Raw genomic sequence first — 18,494 nt, forward strand, 5'->3', positions numbered from 1 at the left:
ACGTGTAAAATAACAAAGGTCACAATGACAAATGATTGCTCGTTGGTCAGACATGAATAACACCCTTCAAACAATTTGACTTGAATTATTTGTTTAAAGTGGCATTTTTGGGGGGGAGGAAGAGTATTTATAGTAGAGAGAGAGAGAAAAAATTGAGAGACAGTGATTTCTGCGGCCTGTTTGTGCCTGGTGTTCTGCATTCTACACCAATGGCTTTTCAAAGTGTTTACTTAATCATTTAGATCTGTCTGTGCCTGTCACGGCCCAAAAAGCTTCTTGCTCTGATTCTGCTGATAAGGCAGCTTGCTCTCAAAAAGGCACACGCATCCTGTGCTGGATGAAATGTTGGAGAAACACTCTGAACTAACCATCGAGCTACATTTTTACCTTTTGAAACGCCCACTGGCAGGTAATACAGAGAGCAGTGCCACCACAACCACATAGCCCATTTGGAAGCAGATGAGATATTTCTTCAAACATACCGCAACATAGGTGTTGTTCAACTGACTACAACATATTTTCTCTCAGTTTATGCTCAGCAATAATGTCTGCTGTCTGCCATCAGTAGATTTGGACTAAATCACAACATAAGACATGAACCAACAGCTGACAGCCTCTCATTTGCACAGCAGGGCCCTGGTCCATTCAGGTGTGTTGTCCTAGAACAATAGCCAGACAGGGGAGTAGAGGTCCTCATTTCTCAGCGGAGGGTATGGGAAGTGTAGGGCTGATGCCAGCAGAAAAGTGAATTCCCCTGTTTTTCCCGCTCATGCTGTTTTCAGATGCTTTAATTGGCCAAAGTCACTCAAGGTAACCAGGGCAGTGCCTTGGCAACCTGATTACAGCAGGTGAATCACAAACAAACCGTCCACCGGGATTGTGTGTGTGTGTGTGTTTGTGCTTGTGTACACGTTTGTGTGCTTGTGTGTGTCTTCATGTGTCCATGCATACTGTATTGGTCCCAGGGAGGGGTGACTGAATTAAAGCACGATCAGAGAGGCACTAAGGTTGAAATGCTCCCCTGTGTTTTGTTCATCGCGGAAGGAAAAACACTCCCCTAGTATTGCTGAGAAGCAGTGTTAGATCGTCCCTGATATTCTCGACATCATTTTGGTTGATGTACAGTACTGTGTACAATATGTAGCCACAGTTGGCATGGCGTTAAGTGTTGCATGTAAAGAGGCTGTCCTTGAATGGCCCGATGAAAATAGCACTTTTGATTGACAGTGTTGTGACTCTCCCTCTTCACACTGTGTGTGAGTTTTCCTTTACATCCAAAATAGAACGAGATCTATTTCAACCCAGCTGCAGTTCTTATTTTTGTACTGAGATGTCTGTGTTAAGTTTCAGCTATCAGACAGGAAAGTATTCTTCCAGTTAAAGTCAACTTATTAGCATATCTCTTGTGAATACTTGACCCTTTGAAGTAGCAACATATTGTCTGTATTAGAGTTTTCTCTAAATTGGAAACGACTTGGAATAAGACTTGGACAGAAACGGTACAGAACCACCTCCTGTATTGTCTGTGGATAGATTATTGTCTATTAGATCAAATGACATCTTCATGTATGGTCTATTGACAGGCCTGGTCTTCCTCATTGCAAATTTTGGCTGACTCATACTTTCCAAATATATCCCAAGATGCAGGCCCAGTCCCATTTTGTTAAGAAAACCTTATAGGCATTTCACTAATGATCAGGCTTTTTAGACAAGCCATTACATGGAAAGCTGATGGCCCATTCCATACCTCACCATCATCATTGCTCCTTATTAGCCTCCCAGAAAAGCTAACAGGTATCTCCACGAGATAGAGAGACCATGTTTCCGTTCCCAAAACACTCAGGGCATTTGATATTTTTCTTGCCACCTAAGCCGTGTTTGTGTAGTTTGTCATGGAGTAGGCGTCACAAGTCATGGGTATGCTGTAAGGAGTCGGAAGGAAGTGTGCATTAGAGCAGTAGCTTCCAAATGTCCTTTTCATCAGCAATAAGCTTCTCTATAAATACCTTAATGAATAAATTTGTTATGCAACATCATTATCCCAAAAGTCCAATAAAGCAATCGGTGGGGGATGTTGTCATCTCGATAAATCACAGATAATGTTTTGCCTTTGTCTTAAGAGTGAGCAACATACCAAAATTCATGTAAATTTGCGAACGTTTGACAATAGTGTGAGACTACACACCAGTGCCAGTCGGTACCTCTCGGCACAGAGGGAGAGGCACAGAGGTACCGACTGTCTCTCTGTGTGAGAGAGAGAGAGAGAGAGAGCACAGCTGCCCAGATCTAGGACAGTAGGAGTTCGGGTGAGCAACAGGGGTATCAGATGAGAATGAATTGCCAATTTCTGGGCCTGCATCGGTAATCAAGTTACCCCCCTCCCACCCTTCCTCAGCTCAGCCCGCTCGTGGGCAGCTTCGGTACAGATCGCTCCACGTTCTCCTCTTCCTCGCAGTTAGAAACTGCACGCCGTGCAGAAAGACGAGACTGGCTGGCCGTAGTGTACGGTGAAATGGGTTCACCACGGGAAGCTACTCGAAAGCTGGGCTTTTGAAGTGCCTTGAAGTTCCTTAATGGCCAGGTGAATGGGGATGGAAAACACCACTGAGGGAGAGGGAGCTGGGGGGGGGGGGGTTGGGGGGGGGGGGGGGGGGGGGGGCGAGGTTCACGGTGAGGTTGTGTGACTGGAAGTGTCTGTTTCTGTTGTTCTCGACACCGTCTCCTCCTCGCCAGATGATATCTCCACTCTTTCATGTGGTCTCTCGCTCAGATATTAAAACTCCTGAATCGAGCCTGAATAAAGCCTCTGAATCGGTCTTACAGATACAACATATTTCACAGAGATTTCCCAACTGCCCAATGGGTTGTTTTTTGTTATTGGATGAATCAACCAGACAGCATACTGTACAGGATATAGCATACACTTGGATGGCAAAACTGCTGACCAGGTGAAGTTCTCATCTACCATCAAGTCGTTAGTCTCCTGAAAGCCAGTATGAATTTATGTCCCGTGTTGTCGTTTTGCAGCCTTTTGTCAACAACAAGGTCAGTGATGTTCTGTTCTGTCCTCCGTCATATTGCCAAGTTAATGGGACAGAGAAATGTGTGGTGGATGGTTTACGTCTGAGAGACAAATAGGACCTTTGTTCCTTCACATGCACAGCCTGACAGGTTGTGTTACTGGTGCAGGCCTGTGACTTCGGCATGCCAGGGTTGTCGCCAGACAATCTCACCCCGAGCCTCGCTCTGATTGGACACCACAGGAGCAGCTGCAGTGATGAGGGAAATGAGGAAGGTTGACTTGAATGAGAAACATGGGCTGACCGTGACAAACACTTGGAGTTACAGTTTCAATCAGCCTCCGTTTCATGTGAACTTCTAACATTTCTGGCTGTGTTGCAGATGTCAGGGCAGATCAAACATTGAGCCGTGTCCAATTCTCTTTCTGTTGGTTTTTGTGAGTTTGATTTAAATCTCAGAGAAAACTTTTTGAAAAGGAGCAGCACACGGTCTCTTTCCATATAGATAGAATTTGCTGAATCAAGGAGAAATATTTCACTAAGAAACAGACTTTAATTGTAGCGGCTGGCTAAACAGATGGTTACTGTACATTATTTCATCTGTCTACATCTGTCGGACCTACGTCTGTCACGTGCCTGTTGGATGTCCATACTGTAGATAACGCATAAGACGAAGACAACAGCCGCGGGCTGCAAGCATTCTCCTTTCAATTAGGCTCCGACACCATACTGCACAGCAAATGGCGTCAGGGATGGAGACATAATACAGTCAAACTATGACTTCACAAATACTGCACACATGACACATGACAGTTGTGCTCACGTTGATGCGAAAGCCTTTTCATTCCCAGTCGGATTGAATGACCTAGCCGCGTGCTAAGCACTCAAACGCAGTGTCAAGTAAGCGATACGGTGTCTTCCCTTGCATTTTTGAAGCGCTAACAGCGACTCGGCGCTCTCCCTAATCATGTTGCCTTTGTAGGACTAGACACGCGCTCATAAATACATTAGCCATCTGCGAAGACCAAAGGCAGTGGCACGCTCTCAGGCCGGACACGCTCATTCGTCATGCTAATTTGCTCCTCGGTGCACCCTGTCGCCCCGCCCTCCACGAGGCAGATAAGAGTAATGATATGCCGCGTTTGCATGTTTATTTTAAACTACACACACCTGCTCAGCAAGCTTGGGAGAGAAATGGTATCCCACATTGTCACAGGCAAACCTTCGGGTTACTTCAGCATGGTTGTTAAGGGCTAGACGTGCCCGCAACCATGGAGTGAATGAATATTTAGACTTTGATGATGACCATGGCCATGACCATTCCGATGACCATAAGAAAGAAATATGAACCTAGAAGTTAAGGGAGGTTGTACAATACTGCCTCTAACCAATTCAAAGACAACCTATTGAGGTGACCACAGGACTATTGGTCCAGATGAGGTTTACCTGTCCCAGTCAAATTATATGCAAAAACAATGAAAGTAATTACCAACACAAGGTGTCATACAGCTGTCAAGTCATGAACATGCACTGCTTTGAGTTTCACAAGGTCCACCACAGAGTGCAGAAAACCAAAGAGATGTATCTCATTAATAAATGAATGCTGTCAATTTTCAAGGCTGTCGTGTGAACTAACAGGAAGTTGCCGACCAAGGCAGCCTTTCACCAGCGCATGTGCTCGCTGTGCCTGACATGACCGTGAAGAACTGTCATGTCGGCCATTCATCATAAAGAATACCATCAGTGGTCGCGCACCAGAGAGGGAAAAGCTCTAAAAGGTTGGAGTCCATTCATCTGCCCTGTGACGGAACACGAGGAGCAAGTGGAAGAGTCGAGGGAGTGCATCGATCTCAATTCGGCAGGAGAGGGAGGAGAGGGAGGGAAGACAAAGCAATGCCTATTATTTGGTGCCACACAGCCTGATAAGGAAGGCATCTCCCTCTCAAGGGAATAGATAAGAGAGAGGGGGAGGACGGGAAGAGAACGAGAAGAGGACAGGGAGAGCGGGGTAAACACAGCTAAAAGCCTACCTTCAGATCACTAAGTGTGGTAAAGTATGCCATCGTGGATGGTTATAAAATCCATTTGGTTCACTTAGACATTAAAATAGGGTGTATTACAGCAAATAGGAAGACTATTAATAGTGTGATTCAAAGAAATGTAGGTACACTGAAATGTCAGCCTTGGTTATGAGAGAGTTGCTAATGGTAAAGAGATTTATTTTACTGAAAGTGTCTATGAGAAATGGAAATAGTCATGTTAGGCCCCTAGCATTAATATGAGAGCGTATACGGAAAAGATGGAACAAGCATGTCTATTTGACACTAATTCGTTTTTTAATCCCACTATCTCCATCATACATTGTATATACCTCAAGCTAGAACCCTCAGTTTGAACGTGGTGCCTGAACATTATTCCTCTGTGTGTAACATTATTATCCAAAGCTCTCATAGCTTCAACAAACTACTGTTGTACCTTCAGCAAATTATTGCGTTTTTCCTGCCAGATCACATTCCAGTTGGTTCACGTGCCAGAGAAATCGTCTGGCCCTCATCCTGCCAAACGTTTACTTCCAGAGCTTTCCGCAACGGGCACTTGACATTTCACACTGTATCTATAGTCGACACTTCCAAAGACGGTTCATTAGGCACCATGGAAGGGGTTTAGGCCGGAGGATTTACAGTACTTCGATCAATATTCATTAGCAAGACATAAGCAGTAGGCCGATTAGCCTCCTCTCCCGTGAGCTGTATGCGATCAGTATGCGATCGGTGTGTCAGTCAAAACTGACACTTTTTCACATACAATGTGTTGCATGCATGTTTCATGAACCAGTGGTTGTGGTTCATGTTACAAGGCCAGCAAATCGCCAGGGGATACTGTATTGAAGTCATAGAACATGACCCCCTCACTGGCTGAGTCCTGTATCATGTTCTCTTTTCTGGGTCTTTGTACATTACAGTTTGTACTTGAATGTTTTGGAAAGTGCCATTGCTTCTTATTAGATGGATTTAGTTTGGAACCATTTGTGTGTGTGAGAGTATGAGGATTCTTTTTATTGAAGCCAGACAAGAATGCAATTAGAAGTCTAGCTTTAGGTCCAATATGAAGTGATTTCATATGATATCACTGAATTATTTCTGGGCTACATCTGGTACAGTACAAAATCTCAGTTTTATTACATACTGTAAACTACATTTTTCATTCACATCAAGTATTGCTACTGTGATCTTTGGGATTATGGATGTTATGTTCCATCCTTCGGTGGAGGTGCTAGACTGAAAAAAAAATACAGAGAGATTTTGATTCAAGCTATGATCGACCAACTGCAGGGAAGTGAAATCCACACAATCCTTCAAGTCTCTAAACGCAGGCTTTTTTTGTGACCATCTAGCACAAGCATTCCAGTGTTATGGCTGCATGAGAGAGCTAATGGTGCAGTCCTCACAGCATAATGTTTTCCCTCCACAAACCACAGGGACACTGCAGTGCCTGGGATAGAACAGCTCTTTTCTGCTGAAAGGTTCACACTAAGTGGACCCTGCAGACATGTTTGTTGGACCGAAAACGTCAATTAGGAGCTCGGGAGAAACCTTGATCCTATTATTTAATACCTTGTTTTTTTCCGATTGGCATTGTCTGGTTTGTTGTCATGTAAGAGTAGTTCTGAAACGAGAAACAGGGAGGTTCAAGTCAGACCACCTCAGAGAGGGCTATCTCAGAGCAGCAAGGGTATTTGGGTACTTGACCTAATGTATCCCCTGTTAAAAAAGTTTTCAAGCCGAGACTTTATTTAATGATGTTGAAGTCTTTTTCTCAGAGCTTCTAAAAGTTGAGCCATTGAGTCACTGAGTGTCTAAAACGATACCTCACAACAGTTCTATGACTTTTTAGTCTTTACTTTTTGTCAACATCTTCTTATGATGGATGAAGACGTTAACGATCGTGGACAAATACTGATTGAAGCTGACGGCTTTATTTTATACTTCTCATTTCTGCCAATGGCCTTGCTACACAAAGTGGCTCAACAAACATTCCGGTCATTCATCATACTTAGCTTGATGACTGAGTGTCTGATAAGAGTTTGTTGAGCAGGCCATAAAGTGTTTGAGTCATTAAGCCCATGACTTCATTAGCTCAAATAAATAAAAAAACTAACTTTGTGTTCCCGTCTTGTTTCATTTAAATGTCCAGCCTCTTAACCAATCCATTTCACTCACTAATCAGAATGTGTGGTCATTACTGGCAAATTAATAAGAATCTGAGAAAAACGGGGATGAGATTTCTGAGTTGACTAGTATAGGGCCTTTTCGCTTTTCTGCTTGATTTCTCAGTCAGAGCCAACGTTGCTCACTTTTCCACAACAAAAGGTCTGATGTACAGAAAGCTGGACAGCAACTGTTACAATGCCAATTCTCTTGTCACACTAACTGCATATGTCTGCGCTTCGAGAACTGTGACTTTGTCTTATCAGACTCGACATGAAAGGAAAAGCTTGAAAGGGGCAATGGCCTGCCCCAGCTCGTCTGCTGGGGAGGGTCACTATGTACCAGGCCATGTTGCCTTTCTCTGTGTGATGTCACCCTCTATAGGAGCCAATCCTTTCTGTTGTTCAATGATAAACAGATTTGAAAAGGTCAGACTGGCACTTTGCCATCCACGATTCATCCTTACTTTGTTATTCCGAACGGAAGCTTGGAAGTGCGTTCTGCAGCGTGTGAATCATTTGCACCACCTCTTAGTTTTGCAAAGGTACAAAATGGCTTATTATTGCGGCGAGGCTCCTTAGCAATCGCTGGAAAAGACAGAACACACATTTCAGTCCTCAGTCCAGTCGTGTGTGAAATATATTCGCTACCTGTTTTTGACGCTGTCATAATTACAGAGCCCCACATTGTTTTTTTTTCTTCCGTTTTTTTGGATTCATGCAAGTAGTTTCAAATAACAGGAAGTCAAAAACCACTTGGGATTTTCAGCTGTGCCACTCGCCAGACGCTCTTATACCAAATCAAGTGAAAGAATCTACTCCGAGCAGGCAGCTTGTCTCCCTCAGATTCCACACAGTCCTCTTCCTTATATAGCCAGCCCTCGCTGTGACAGAATGAAGGACAACGCAGAGCCGACAGGTACTCAGTGTGTACTCATTAGACCGAGCGCGTTTGCAGAGCCCAGGTACAGTACCTCTTGTCAAAGAGCATGCGGATGAGTGGGCAGCAATAGTCTGGCTGTCTGATGCCGCCGACTTCCATTTAGGCCATTTGCTGAGCTGGCCTTCCAACCTGCCGGTTTCCAGCCCTACAGGAGATTATTTCCTCAAACCTAACAACCCCCCCCCACATACCCCCCCCCCCCTTCCTCCCCCCACCCCCCTTCCGCCCCTCAGCAACCCTCCCATTATGAAACATTACTGTCCACTTGGATCTTAGAGAGCCTCACTTCATTTTTGACTCCACTCCCGGTTAGAAGGTTATCTTCAAGACGGAACGGTCAGTGCTGCAGTTCACGGGAGTTAGAAGTTGGTGGGAAGGATATTTCTGATCCTGACCGGGAGTCAGACTAGTGGGGGTGGCATGCATACTACAATCTAGGCAGTATTCAGTACAGCGTCAACTCTGCGTTTCATTTGAGCAAGTTGTATCTTTTCAGGGCAACACAACAAGTCCAACATTGTTATGGACAGCTGGCGGCATGCATTTCCTAAGCTCTTAAGTCTTTTTCACAGAAAATGTATTTGAACTCTTGCTACTGTAGTGGCCTTAACCATTTTCGGTTCCTGTGAGTGACCCTGTAATATGCTTTAGTCTCATGCTAAACATTACTGCTTCTTAATGCTGTCGTTAAAGTGTTAAGCGGCCCGCGCACGGACTACAAACAAACATACACACAGCAGGGCGGCTTTTAGCAAATTGCTTTAAAACCCTTTTTGTTGGATTTAAAACGGCAACTAAGCTTAATACACACAGACCTGTCAGTCCCAACCAGTTTGGAAGACATTCCTCTTTGGTAAACAGTTTTACAGTTATCACTTGTAACACATGGGGAAAAAACACTGGCACATGAAACTGTGTAAACAGTGTACATGTACAGTATAGTAAACTCAATGTTTCATTTAAATGATTGTATTTCTCACTGTAACCGGCAATCTAAAAACACAAGAAAACATTCAGAAAAATGGGCATCAACTTCAAGTTGCTTGAATTTGTTTTCTTTACAGAGGTGTCTGTTTGAAGTCTATCCGCTTTTCTTACTCTCTCTCTCTAGCTTGTATTCGGTCTCTTTTTATAATGGATTTGTTTTCCATGATTAGCATCCAGTCAGAATATTGTTTCCGGGCACTCAATCCATTTCTACCCTATCAATGGGGTTTAAGAGTGGTGCCAAATACAAGTTTCTGTGTTCAGTTAGATGATTCATAGTCCTCTGCACTTTGTAACATTTAGCTGTGCTGTACATTCTAAACCGTGTTCTAGGGGAAAGCATCCTTCTTAGAGAACAATTGGTTCTGCTGACTACTTCTAGCATTTTCATAAATATTTACTAATGTTGCGTAAGATGACATTAAATGTGAGAAAGAGACAATTAAAATCAGCTTCTGTTTCAATCCTCCTAAGGCTCTAATTAGTTCATAGGCCTGAAGTGTACTTCAGCTATGCAGGAAATGATGATCATGGAATGGCAAAATAATTGCAAAGTTTGGGGCACAAAGGCTGTACACACTTCAGTAATGGCAAATCAACGTAGATCATTGAGAGATAAACTTGGTCCCAGCTGCACTAACATACCCTAACCGAAGTGTCAGCTTCACTTACTGTAGGTTAGCTGTGTTTGGGCAGTTTCAATTCAAAACAGTTCTTTAAGGACTTAGAGTCGTTTTCAATCCTAAGCATTCTTGGCATGGCAAACCAGGATTTATCATCAGCCTTTGGAAGTCTTCCCAAACCACTTTGGCAGTAGAAGAGGTGTACTGAAGCACTCTCTAAGGATGATAAGCTGCCCAGGGAGCAGTCATTTGTGCTGGGCTGTACATGCCCCAGAATCTGGAGGCAAACACTTAGTCAGAGCCAAGAGCTGTATAGAGACTATAGGTCTTTTGTCTTGGAAATACGTTTTTAGGTCTTTAAACTAAAGTTCAATCTTGGAACTTAGACCGTCTGTGTTCCCGTGATCCCTGATTTCTCCCACAGAACCATGTCTCTTTCTCCACTTCTATTGGGACCTATGCAGAACCTGCTCATAAAAAAAACAGTGGACCAAACCATGACATCTTGAAGGAGAGCCTGTTGTGGCTAAAGACTTGCAAAGAGTTACTTATTTACTTACTTTAGATTCATCAAAAAGGCATTGGTAGTTATTAACCATAGCCTGAGCATTAAGACCATGAGAATGCTTGCGGAAAAGGTGCTCACATTAACAGCTTTTGTATCCCCCAGTGCTACAACAAGCTGAACCACAAGTCTATCTGCCCAGCTCAAACTTCACACGACTCCATCTAAAATATCGCTGACCTGTGTGTGCATGTCACCGTGTTAGTCTCTTTGAGAACGGCCAGGGTGCCCCAGCACAGCCGTGACGGCCCCCCATTTGCAGGGTACTCTGGGGACGGATCGCGTCCCCATTTGGCAGCTGAACTTTGCAGCCCGGCAGGCTCCGTGGTTGCATGCGTCTCCACAGGATTCATTAGCGACGCCTCGAGTGTCCCTCTCAGCGTGAACAGACGCCACACGGCCCACCGCTCCTCTACCTTTTGTAAATGTTTTGTCAATTGTGTTGCAAGGCGTCAAAAGGAAGCTCAGAGGAGGGATATTTTCGTCCCGAGTGCGAAGAGTTTGGGTTCATCTCTGACCAGGGTAATTGGCTGTCTGCTTAGAGTCCTTGCCATCACGTCATTTCTCATGGATTCCCTTTGAAGCCTGGCGTGAATCCAATAAATTGAAGCAAAAGGGGGTTGGGGGGATGCTGGGAGCCATGTTGGAGAAGCAACAAACAGGAACTACATTATCAGCGCTGCCGTTATGTAACAGGGACAGTTTGCATAGTGGCCATTCCAGGCCAGCAAATCCATGCGACATCATACTTACAGCATTACATTCATAGTTAAGTTTCCGTTTGAATGTATGAATGAATGTTCATGCATTCAAATATGTTAATCATATTGTGATATCCTGATTTGGTGAACACGCACCTATGGCATAAAGCCTTTACTAGGGTTTTAAAAAGTGTTTTTTTGTCTACTGACTATAAAGGGAAACTGCATAACACATTTCATGCTTGTGTTATGTAGTTCTCAATGTGATACAATATAAAAATTATGAACCAAGTGTTACTCTCTGATCTTATTGTAGTTTCACATTTTTGTGTCAAGTGTCAACATGTCCATCTTAAATGTGTTACAAGTTCAAATCAGTGTGTAAGCTTTCAAATAATGAAAAATTTGCTACGCATGATTTATGAAACCAGTATCTTATCAAAAGGTAAACCTCTATATCTTCCATGGAAGTGAGACATTATCTAAAACGTCATGCTTACGATTATTTTACCTTCCTAAACACGTCTATATTTCTTCAGACAAAATCCAAACGGAGATACTCAAATTATTTCATTTCCCACCATGAGTTAAATCAACATAACAAGTTTTTAAAGCGATGAAGGGCTTTTACATTAGGAATGTACCAGCATGTACATTTACTTTCTAGGGAATCTATAATTTCCAAATGATTAATCCTGTCTCATGACCAGGAAATTGTACTGTATTTTCTCAGCAACAAAACAGACATCATTTATTCACTTGACCACCAATGATACCTAATCAGATGATTAAAATGTTTGCACATAGCAATACTTGGGCTTTAAATAGCGTAGCAGAGATTTAATTTTGCTCAGCAAAGCTCTCTCCGATTTTGACTTTACATGCTGCTATGGTTACTATAGAGACTCATCTATTCTATAGTGGCTCACAAGTATTTGGTCAACAAATCGAATTGAGTTTTCTTTCATGTAACCAATTGATTTTCCAAGTGTTTGTTTTTGTTTACACTCATACAGACGGCACTTATAAGGAAAGTGTACAAGTCTCAATATCTATTTCCAGCATACAAAAGTCAAGCGCCATCTAAAAAAGGATGTGCTCACGGTTCAAGACCAAGAAAGTTCCAGAACACTCAATATAAACATTCATGTCTGCTTGGCTCCATAGGCAGCATCTCAGTCATACAGTACCGGTATATCTAAAGCTGACAGAGGAAATGTACGGGGGAAAAAATAAAATATTATGGGGCAATCAATTCACAATTACATTCTGGCACTACAATAATCGGAATAATAACCAACATGTCCTCCACCCACCTCATTTATGCTTGCAAAGTAATCAGCCAAAGATGAAAAGGAAATCAGGTGTACTCAAATGTTTTCTCATTTAACAGAATCTCTCCAGAAAGTGTTACTCTATTAATTATTGTCTCTCAGGACAAGGCTGATGTATTTACGTATTTTGGACCCATATTTGGGTTTATGTAGCTGGGGTGTGGGCACAGGTGGCTGTATCTGGTCTATTACTGACATGGCAATGCCTGGCAGCGTTATTCCAGGTTGAGGCCATGCCACATATTTGTGCCATGATATCAGTAGCTTACTGGCAGAGTCAGTCGAGCAAAAAACCTCATTCTGAAATGTTAAGTGAAACAAATACAAAAAGGACTTCATTGTTTTCCAGTATGCTGTATGTCCAAAACATTATTATGCCTGCAAATGGCGTTTAGTGAAGTCAGTGATTACGACATGAACAATTGTTATGTTTGTAAAATTGTATGAGAAACTGAAAAAAAAACAGACATTTTTGGTCATACCTTTTATCTAACGGATCTCTTTCTTTCTTTTTTTGCTACATTGATGTTACTTTACAATTTTCTTTCCTTGCTAATGTATTCATGTTTTAATTAGTTATTATATTTTAGTTTTATTTGCCTTCTTTTTTTGTCTGAAATGTGCCATATTAATATGGTCTTGGATTTGTGATCTACCCAGTCATTGCAAATGTCATACTTTTTGACCCTAAGTAGTGCAAAAGCTATTCATGTTTTCATACATTTATGATGGGTTTGCTGCTTAGATTCTGAAAAAAACGTGTGTTGAAGGAGATGACAAAAGATTTTTGAAATCCATTTGACCCCATTATACAGCATAGCTTCACCTTAAGATAATCAGTGCTGTAGGCTTGACAACCCACTTCACTGAGCATTGTACAGTCGTGTGGGGTTGGGAGGGGGGCGGGGGGCAATATGGCTGGTAGTGGGGGTGGACGACTAATGGAGGTCACATTGCTGAGAGACTTTCCAGTATGACCATGTGTCCCTTTGTCCACTACCCAATAGACATACACTTTATCTGCAATCTAAACAAGTGACAGTGACCAGCTTTATGGTAATGATCTGCATAACATCCCATTATCCTATACATAGTATGATCAAAGGAAACACAGCAAAGAACAGAGTGCAGTGTGTTTATCTTCGCCGAGGGAGCCCTTCATCATGCAGTGAACCCTTTCATTGTCGACGTGTTGTTGTCGTCGTGGATGTGTTTTTCAATCGATGTTCGATGTGGTAGCTCTCCATGGTTTATCGCATGGTGTCATATCATCTTAAAGTCATTAAGAGGGCAAAAAACGTACACTGAGATGTCAAATGTGTCCTGACACGAGTCATTGTTGATTTCACTGTTGTAGGGGAAAGACTCTAGGGCGGCAGATAAGACTGTTGCCATGGTCCTGAAGGAGATACCAAGTAAGGCGTCATCAGAAGGGATACCCCTCCTCACAGTGACAACCAAGGTGGGCAGAACCATCGCAACCCCTCCTCTCCACCCCCCCCCCACACCCTCTCAAATCCCTTCTACTTTGGTGCCTGATCAAATCAATGGCAAGGCTTTTAACATCCCATAGCTACCCTCCACCCGTAAGCCTAATTCTTCTGCCGTAGTAGTAAACATAAGCATTGAAAAACAGCATTGATTTGATTGACTATTCCAGCTGCTCTATGGGGTATAAAACACATTTAGAAATCCACCATACACCAAATAAGAATTCCACTTGCAGCTCTTAAGACTGACTAGCCAATTATAGCCTGCAGCACCCACACAATGTGCAATAATCAGTCAGATATCCATTGGTGGATGTAATGAGAAAATGTAAATGCACAGGTCTCCCCCCTTTTACCTCCCAGACCTGTCCTTTAAAGACAGCACTCTCATTGTTACGTTTTTTGGTAACAATTACTCTGCATTTACTGGCAATCTAGAAGGGTCAAACGACCACATCAGCCTTATCTCTTCAGCACAGTCCATTCCGTTTTTTTTCTTTCAGATAAGAGACTCAATTTTTTTAGGTTACGGTATACTTCAAGAATACTTCCACTCCTACAGAACATGTTTACACCTCATAAGCAGCAATTATTTTAGGCTTTGGCCAAAAATGTGACGTGTTTCAGCATGGCTTCAAGCTCATGAAACAAATTCTTCTTTGCAGAATTTCGGTGTCTTTTAGTCCTGCTTTGCTTTTGAAGTGCTACTGTGTGTGGAGGGTATTAGTGTTTCTATAGCAGATTACATTGTAAGCTTTATTACCTGTTTTGTGTTCTAAAAATAGTATGTGTGCTTTTGTGTGTGCGTGTCTACGTATGCCGTGTGTGTGTGTGTGTGTGTATTTTGGTGTGTTGTGATGAAGTATTAATTAAAGATGTCCTGCTGCATTGTTACTAGATTTTAGGATTTAAATGTACAAAATACATATTCTATAGCAAGACACATACTTACTGTGAGTATTATTCTACATGTTCATTAGTTTAATTGACCAACATATATAATTTTATGCTGCATCATGGATGACATTTTGGTAGCCAGAAAGGAACTCTCACCTGAACATTCTCAGTGGACACTGGATAATCCACCCAGGGAATGATCGATGTCTAGATATCATTTCTGATACTGAAACAGGGAGTCAAATGAACAGGACACTGTCTCCTTTCTACCTGTGAGAGGACTTTCATCGATGATGATATAAAAAATCATTGGTAATGCCACGTAGAACAACATTTAACTGTACACCCCGCTCGACATATAACATGCCAATCACTGTAGTGCAAGGTCATGTGTGCTGTATCAATCAACATAAAAGGGACAAAAGGAGGAAATCGAGTAGCTCATTGGATTAGAATAGCCAGGCAAGGTTGGTGATAAAGTTGACAGCAGCTGCTAGACAAACACGCAGCAATGCCAATACTGAGACAAATCTATACCGAAATGACACTGGGTCTACAGAGCTCTGTATTACTTTGTTGTCTCTGCAAATACCCTCCACCCCCCTTCCTCCCCTCTCCACCGCCACCTTCTTCACCATTTAATTGTTATCTCTGTCGACGCGAGAGTGTTCAAAATCTTGAAGCCTGTAAATTGAGGACTGATTTAACACTTTCATCTATATTTTCTAAATGATGTCAGTGATTGTTGCCAGGGAGAATCAGCTGAGAAAGATTGTATCAACAAAACAGATGATCCAATTCCACACTCTTACTTTTTTGGGACTGTAAGTGTTAGTGTGTGGCCGTTAAATCTCAGATACCTGTATTTTGAAAAATACGAGAAACAGATTTCGAAAAACGTGACCCGTGGTGCTACTGCAGGAAAAATGGCTTTCACTGTAACACAATCACATGCAAGGTTTCTATAAACTCTGTTGGAAAATAGTACAGCATACATTGCAAGTTCCATTGCATTGATGCACGTTCATTTTCTTTGCTGTCTGCCCATGTGCAGACACATTCACACACGGCGCACACACACGGCACACACACACACACAGGCAGTCACTAGCCAGTATTTTAGATCACACATAACTTATTGTTATTTACAAAGTTTTTTTTTGTAGCAGCATCTACTGTTTCTATCATTAACCATATCATATTTCTCATATATCTTGTTTCATATCATCTTTAATCAAAAGCATTTGCAGACAAAAAAAGTGTATTGAGAGCCCATAATAGTTATATGTGTTCTCACTGTGTTCATATGTAGAATAACATATTAACAGGCCTGGACATTCGCCAGGTACAGATTCTTCACTAGTAAACTAGTGAAGTGATTGCGACTGTACTGTAGTTTCAGTATCACTCAGCATGTGGACTGGCTGTGGTTTTGCTTTAGTGGATGAAACAAGGTTGAAGTCCACTATACCATGTAAATCAAACATTTGCATTCAACCTAAAAACTTGCTGTACTGAAGTCCTGCCCAGACGAATCACAATGTAAACCTGTAAAGTGGACGAGAGCCATGAAGCCAATCCAAAGTGACAGAGCCTTTTATCTGATGCAAAGTGATATTGTTAAAGGTCACAGTGGGTAAAATAACTAAACAAATACGTTCATAGACTTCATGCTAAACACAAGGCAAAGTAGCCTCAACCCTCACATTCATGCAGAACAAAATGGTACTGACGAGGCAATCCCTCTCTTAAATGCACTGTTAATTTTCTAAGACCACTTTCAATAGCTTTCCAGTACATCATTTCTGTTTTGTTATTTCGGTATAATATTATTCCATTTCTATTATATCACTTGTATTATGACGCAGATTATAGTCAACCAAAATACATCAGAGCTGTTTTCTCCCATGAGGCACAGGAATTGAATGTTCACGTCAGGATATCAGTTTCAATCTCACTGGAGCTGAGTAAGCAGGAGGACACTGGAAGCGGAACAAACGTAACATCCAGACTTCAGTCCCACTGATGGAAGACTAGATGCACTATGCCGTGTTTGCCAGCTCGTATCCTAAGGCGAAGTGTGACATCATACTTTCGCTCCTTGGCTAATAGACAAGATCACATCCGTATGTATAGTTTAGCTTTACTCACTGACTTTGATGGGCTATATTTAGAACGGCTCCTGCTCACAGATATCCTTAAGTTGCCGGTACTTCTCCGGAACATCTGACTCAAAACTAAATGATTTTGGGGGATCTGTGCTTTCCTACACACACTCCCCCCACCACTCCATGTCCATCATCCTGTACTTCTTCTCTTTTCTTCCCTTTCCTCTCTTCCCCTTTTTCACCCTCAACCTCCCCCTGCCCTCAACACTCTTATGAGTTGAACTGGTACAGGATTCCCTTGACAGCAACATCTGAGAGATCTCTTGGAGTCATGCCCAGACGGCACAATTAGCTGAAGTTTTCCAATACATAATTTGCCCCTCGAGCACTTGTAAACAAAGTGTCAATGTGCTCAGCAAAAGGCAAGAACCATACCACTGGCATAGTGCTTTGAAAACCCTGTCCCTGACCAACGATAGTTTATTTACTGCTCACTGGAAATAACCATCAAAAGGAAAGTGGTATCAATGCAGATCTTCTCGATTGAACATCCATTGTCAATCAAAATCTGTGATATATGGATGATCTGGAAAGGTAATTGAGTTCCTTTGGTTTTATTTTGTCAAAGAAACCGAAATTGTAATTATGCGTGATTCAAGTTCAAAAATACATTCTGTTTGATACTAGCTTTGAGATTTGGAAGTTACATGGTTCCAAATCAGTTATTTTCATAACCGCATTTTCTAGATGCACATACCTAACCTTGATATGAATATAATGCAGCCATCCCATACTTTAAATGCTATCTCTGAGAACTCCAAAGGTATGTCAAGGAAGGTTCCTGTAAACCCTTTGATGGAGAGGGGAGTGGGGACTGAACTAAAGTCAGACCAGTCCGTCACTAAAATGATAGGGTTTCCTGATAACAGCTAAGTGATGATCTGCCTCAAAATGCATGATCCTCTTTAGACAAGGTCTCAGCCTTTAGTCTAGGTTTCAAACTGGCTCAGACGAGTTTCCCTTTTTGATACTAAACAGAGGGGAGGCAGTCAAGGGCGCCTATGTGTAATGCATCACTCTCCAGAAAATGTCCTCAACCGAAGTTACGCAAGTGTGACGGCAATCGTTACTCACTGCCAGATGTTTCCTTGTGGTCAACGTAGGAATAAGTGATGCTGTTTAAAATAAAATAATATGCATACGTTTGAAATGCAATGAGAAAGTATTGAAATGAAAGTATTTATTTCCATGTGTCCTCATACTGCAGTGTTCTGAGAGCCTGCTAAGATGTATGCAGAATGCAATGTATTTACAAAGGATCTCAGCCTTTACCTGAAGGTAGGAGGGACATCAAGGTTGTTGTTTTGGAATATCAATGTTTTGGGACACGATCCATTATACATGTTAATGCAAAATAGTCTTGATTTGTAACTTCACGAGTTCCTCCACGTTCTGAACACTGTTCAATTCTACATGGGTGGCAATTAGAAGAATACTAAGACGCTGAGAGAGACCGTTTTCTTCGTCCTTCTCTATGAGACACTAATATGATGAAACAACAACAAAGATATGCATAAGCAATTTTAATCTCTGCATATGATCAGATCTTGGTTGCCTCT

At 42.2% G+C, this 18,494-nt stretch overlaps 1 protein-coding gene across 1 annotated transcript in view; it reads left to right on the forward strand.

The window, feature by feature from the left end:
- Nucleotides 1–18,494, forward strand: part of pex5la (peroxisomal biogenesis factor 5-like a) — a 63,819-nt gene that overhangs the window by 16,052 nt on the left and 29,273 nt on the right. The window contains exon 2 of the mRNA XM_047037227.1: nucleotides 13,738–13,842. Coding sequence (XP_046893183.1) covers nucleotides 13,738–13,842 — 105 coding nt within the window. The remainder of the gene's footprint in view (nucleotides 1–13,737; nucleotides 13,843–18,494) is intronic.

The sequence above is a fragment of the Hypomesus transpacificus genome, chromosome 16, assembly GCF_021917145.1.
Source record: "Hypomesus transpacificus isolate Combined female chromosome 16, fHypTra1, whole genome shotgun sequence".
NCBI lineage: Eukaryota > Metazoa > Chordata > Actinopteri > Osmeriformes > Osmeridae > Hypomesus > Hypomesus transpacificus.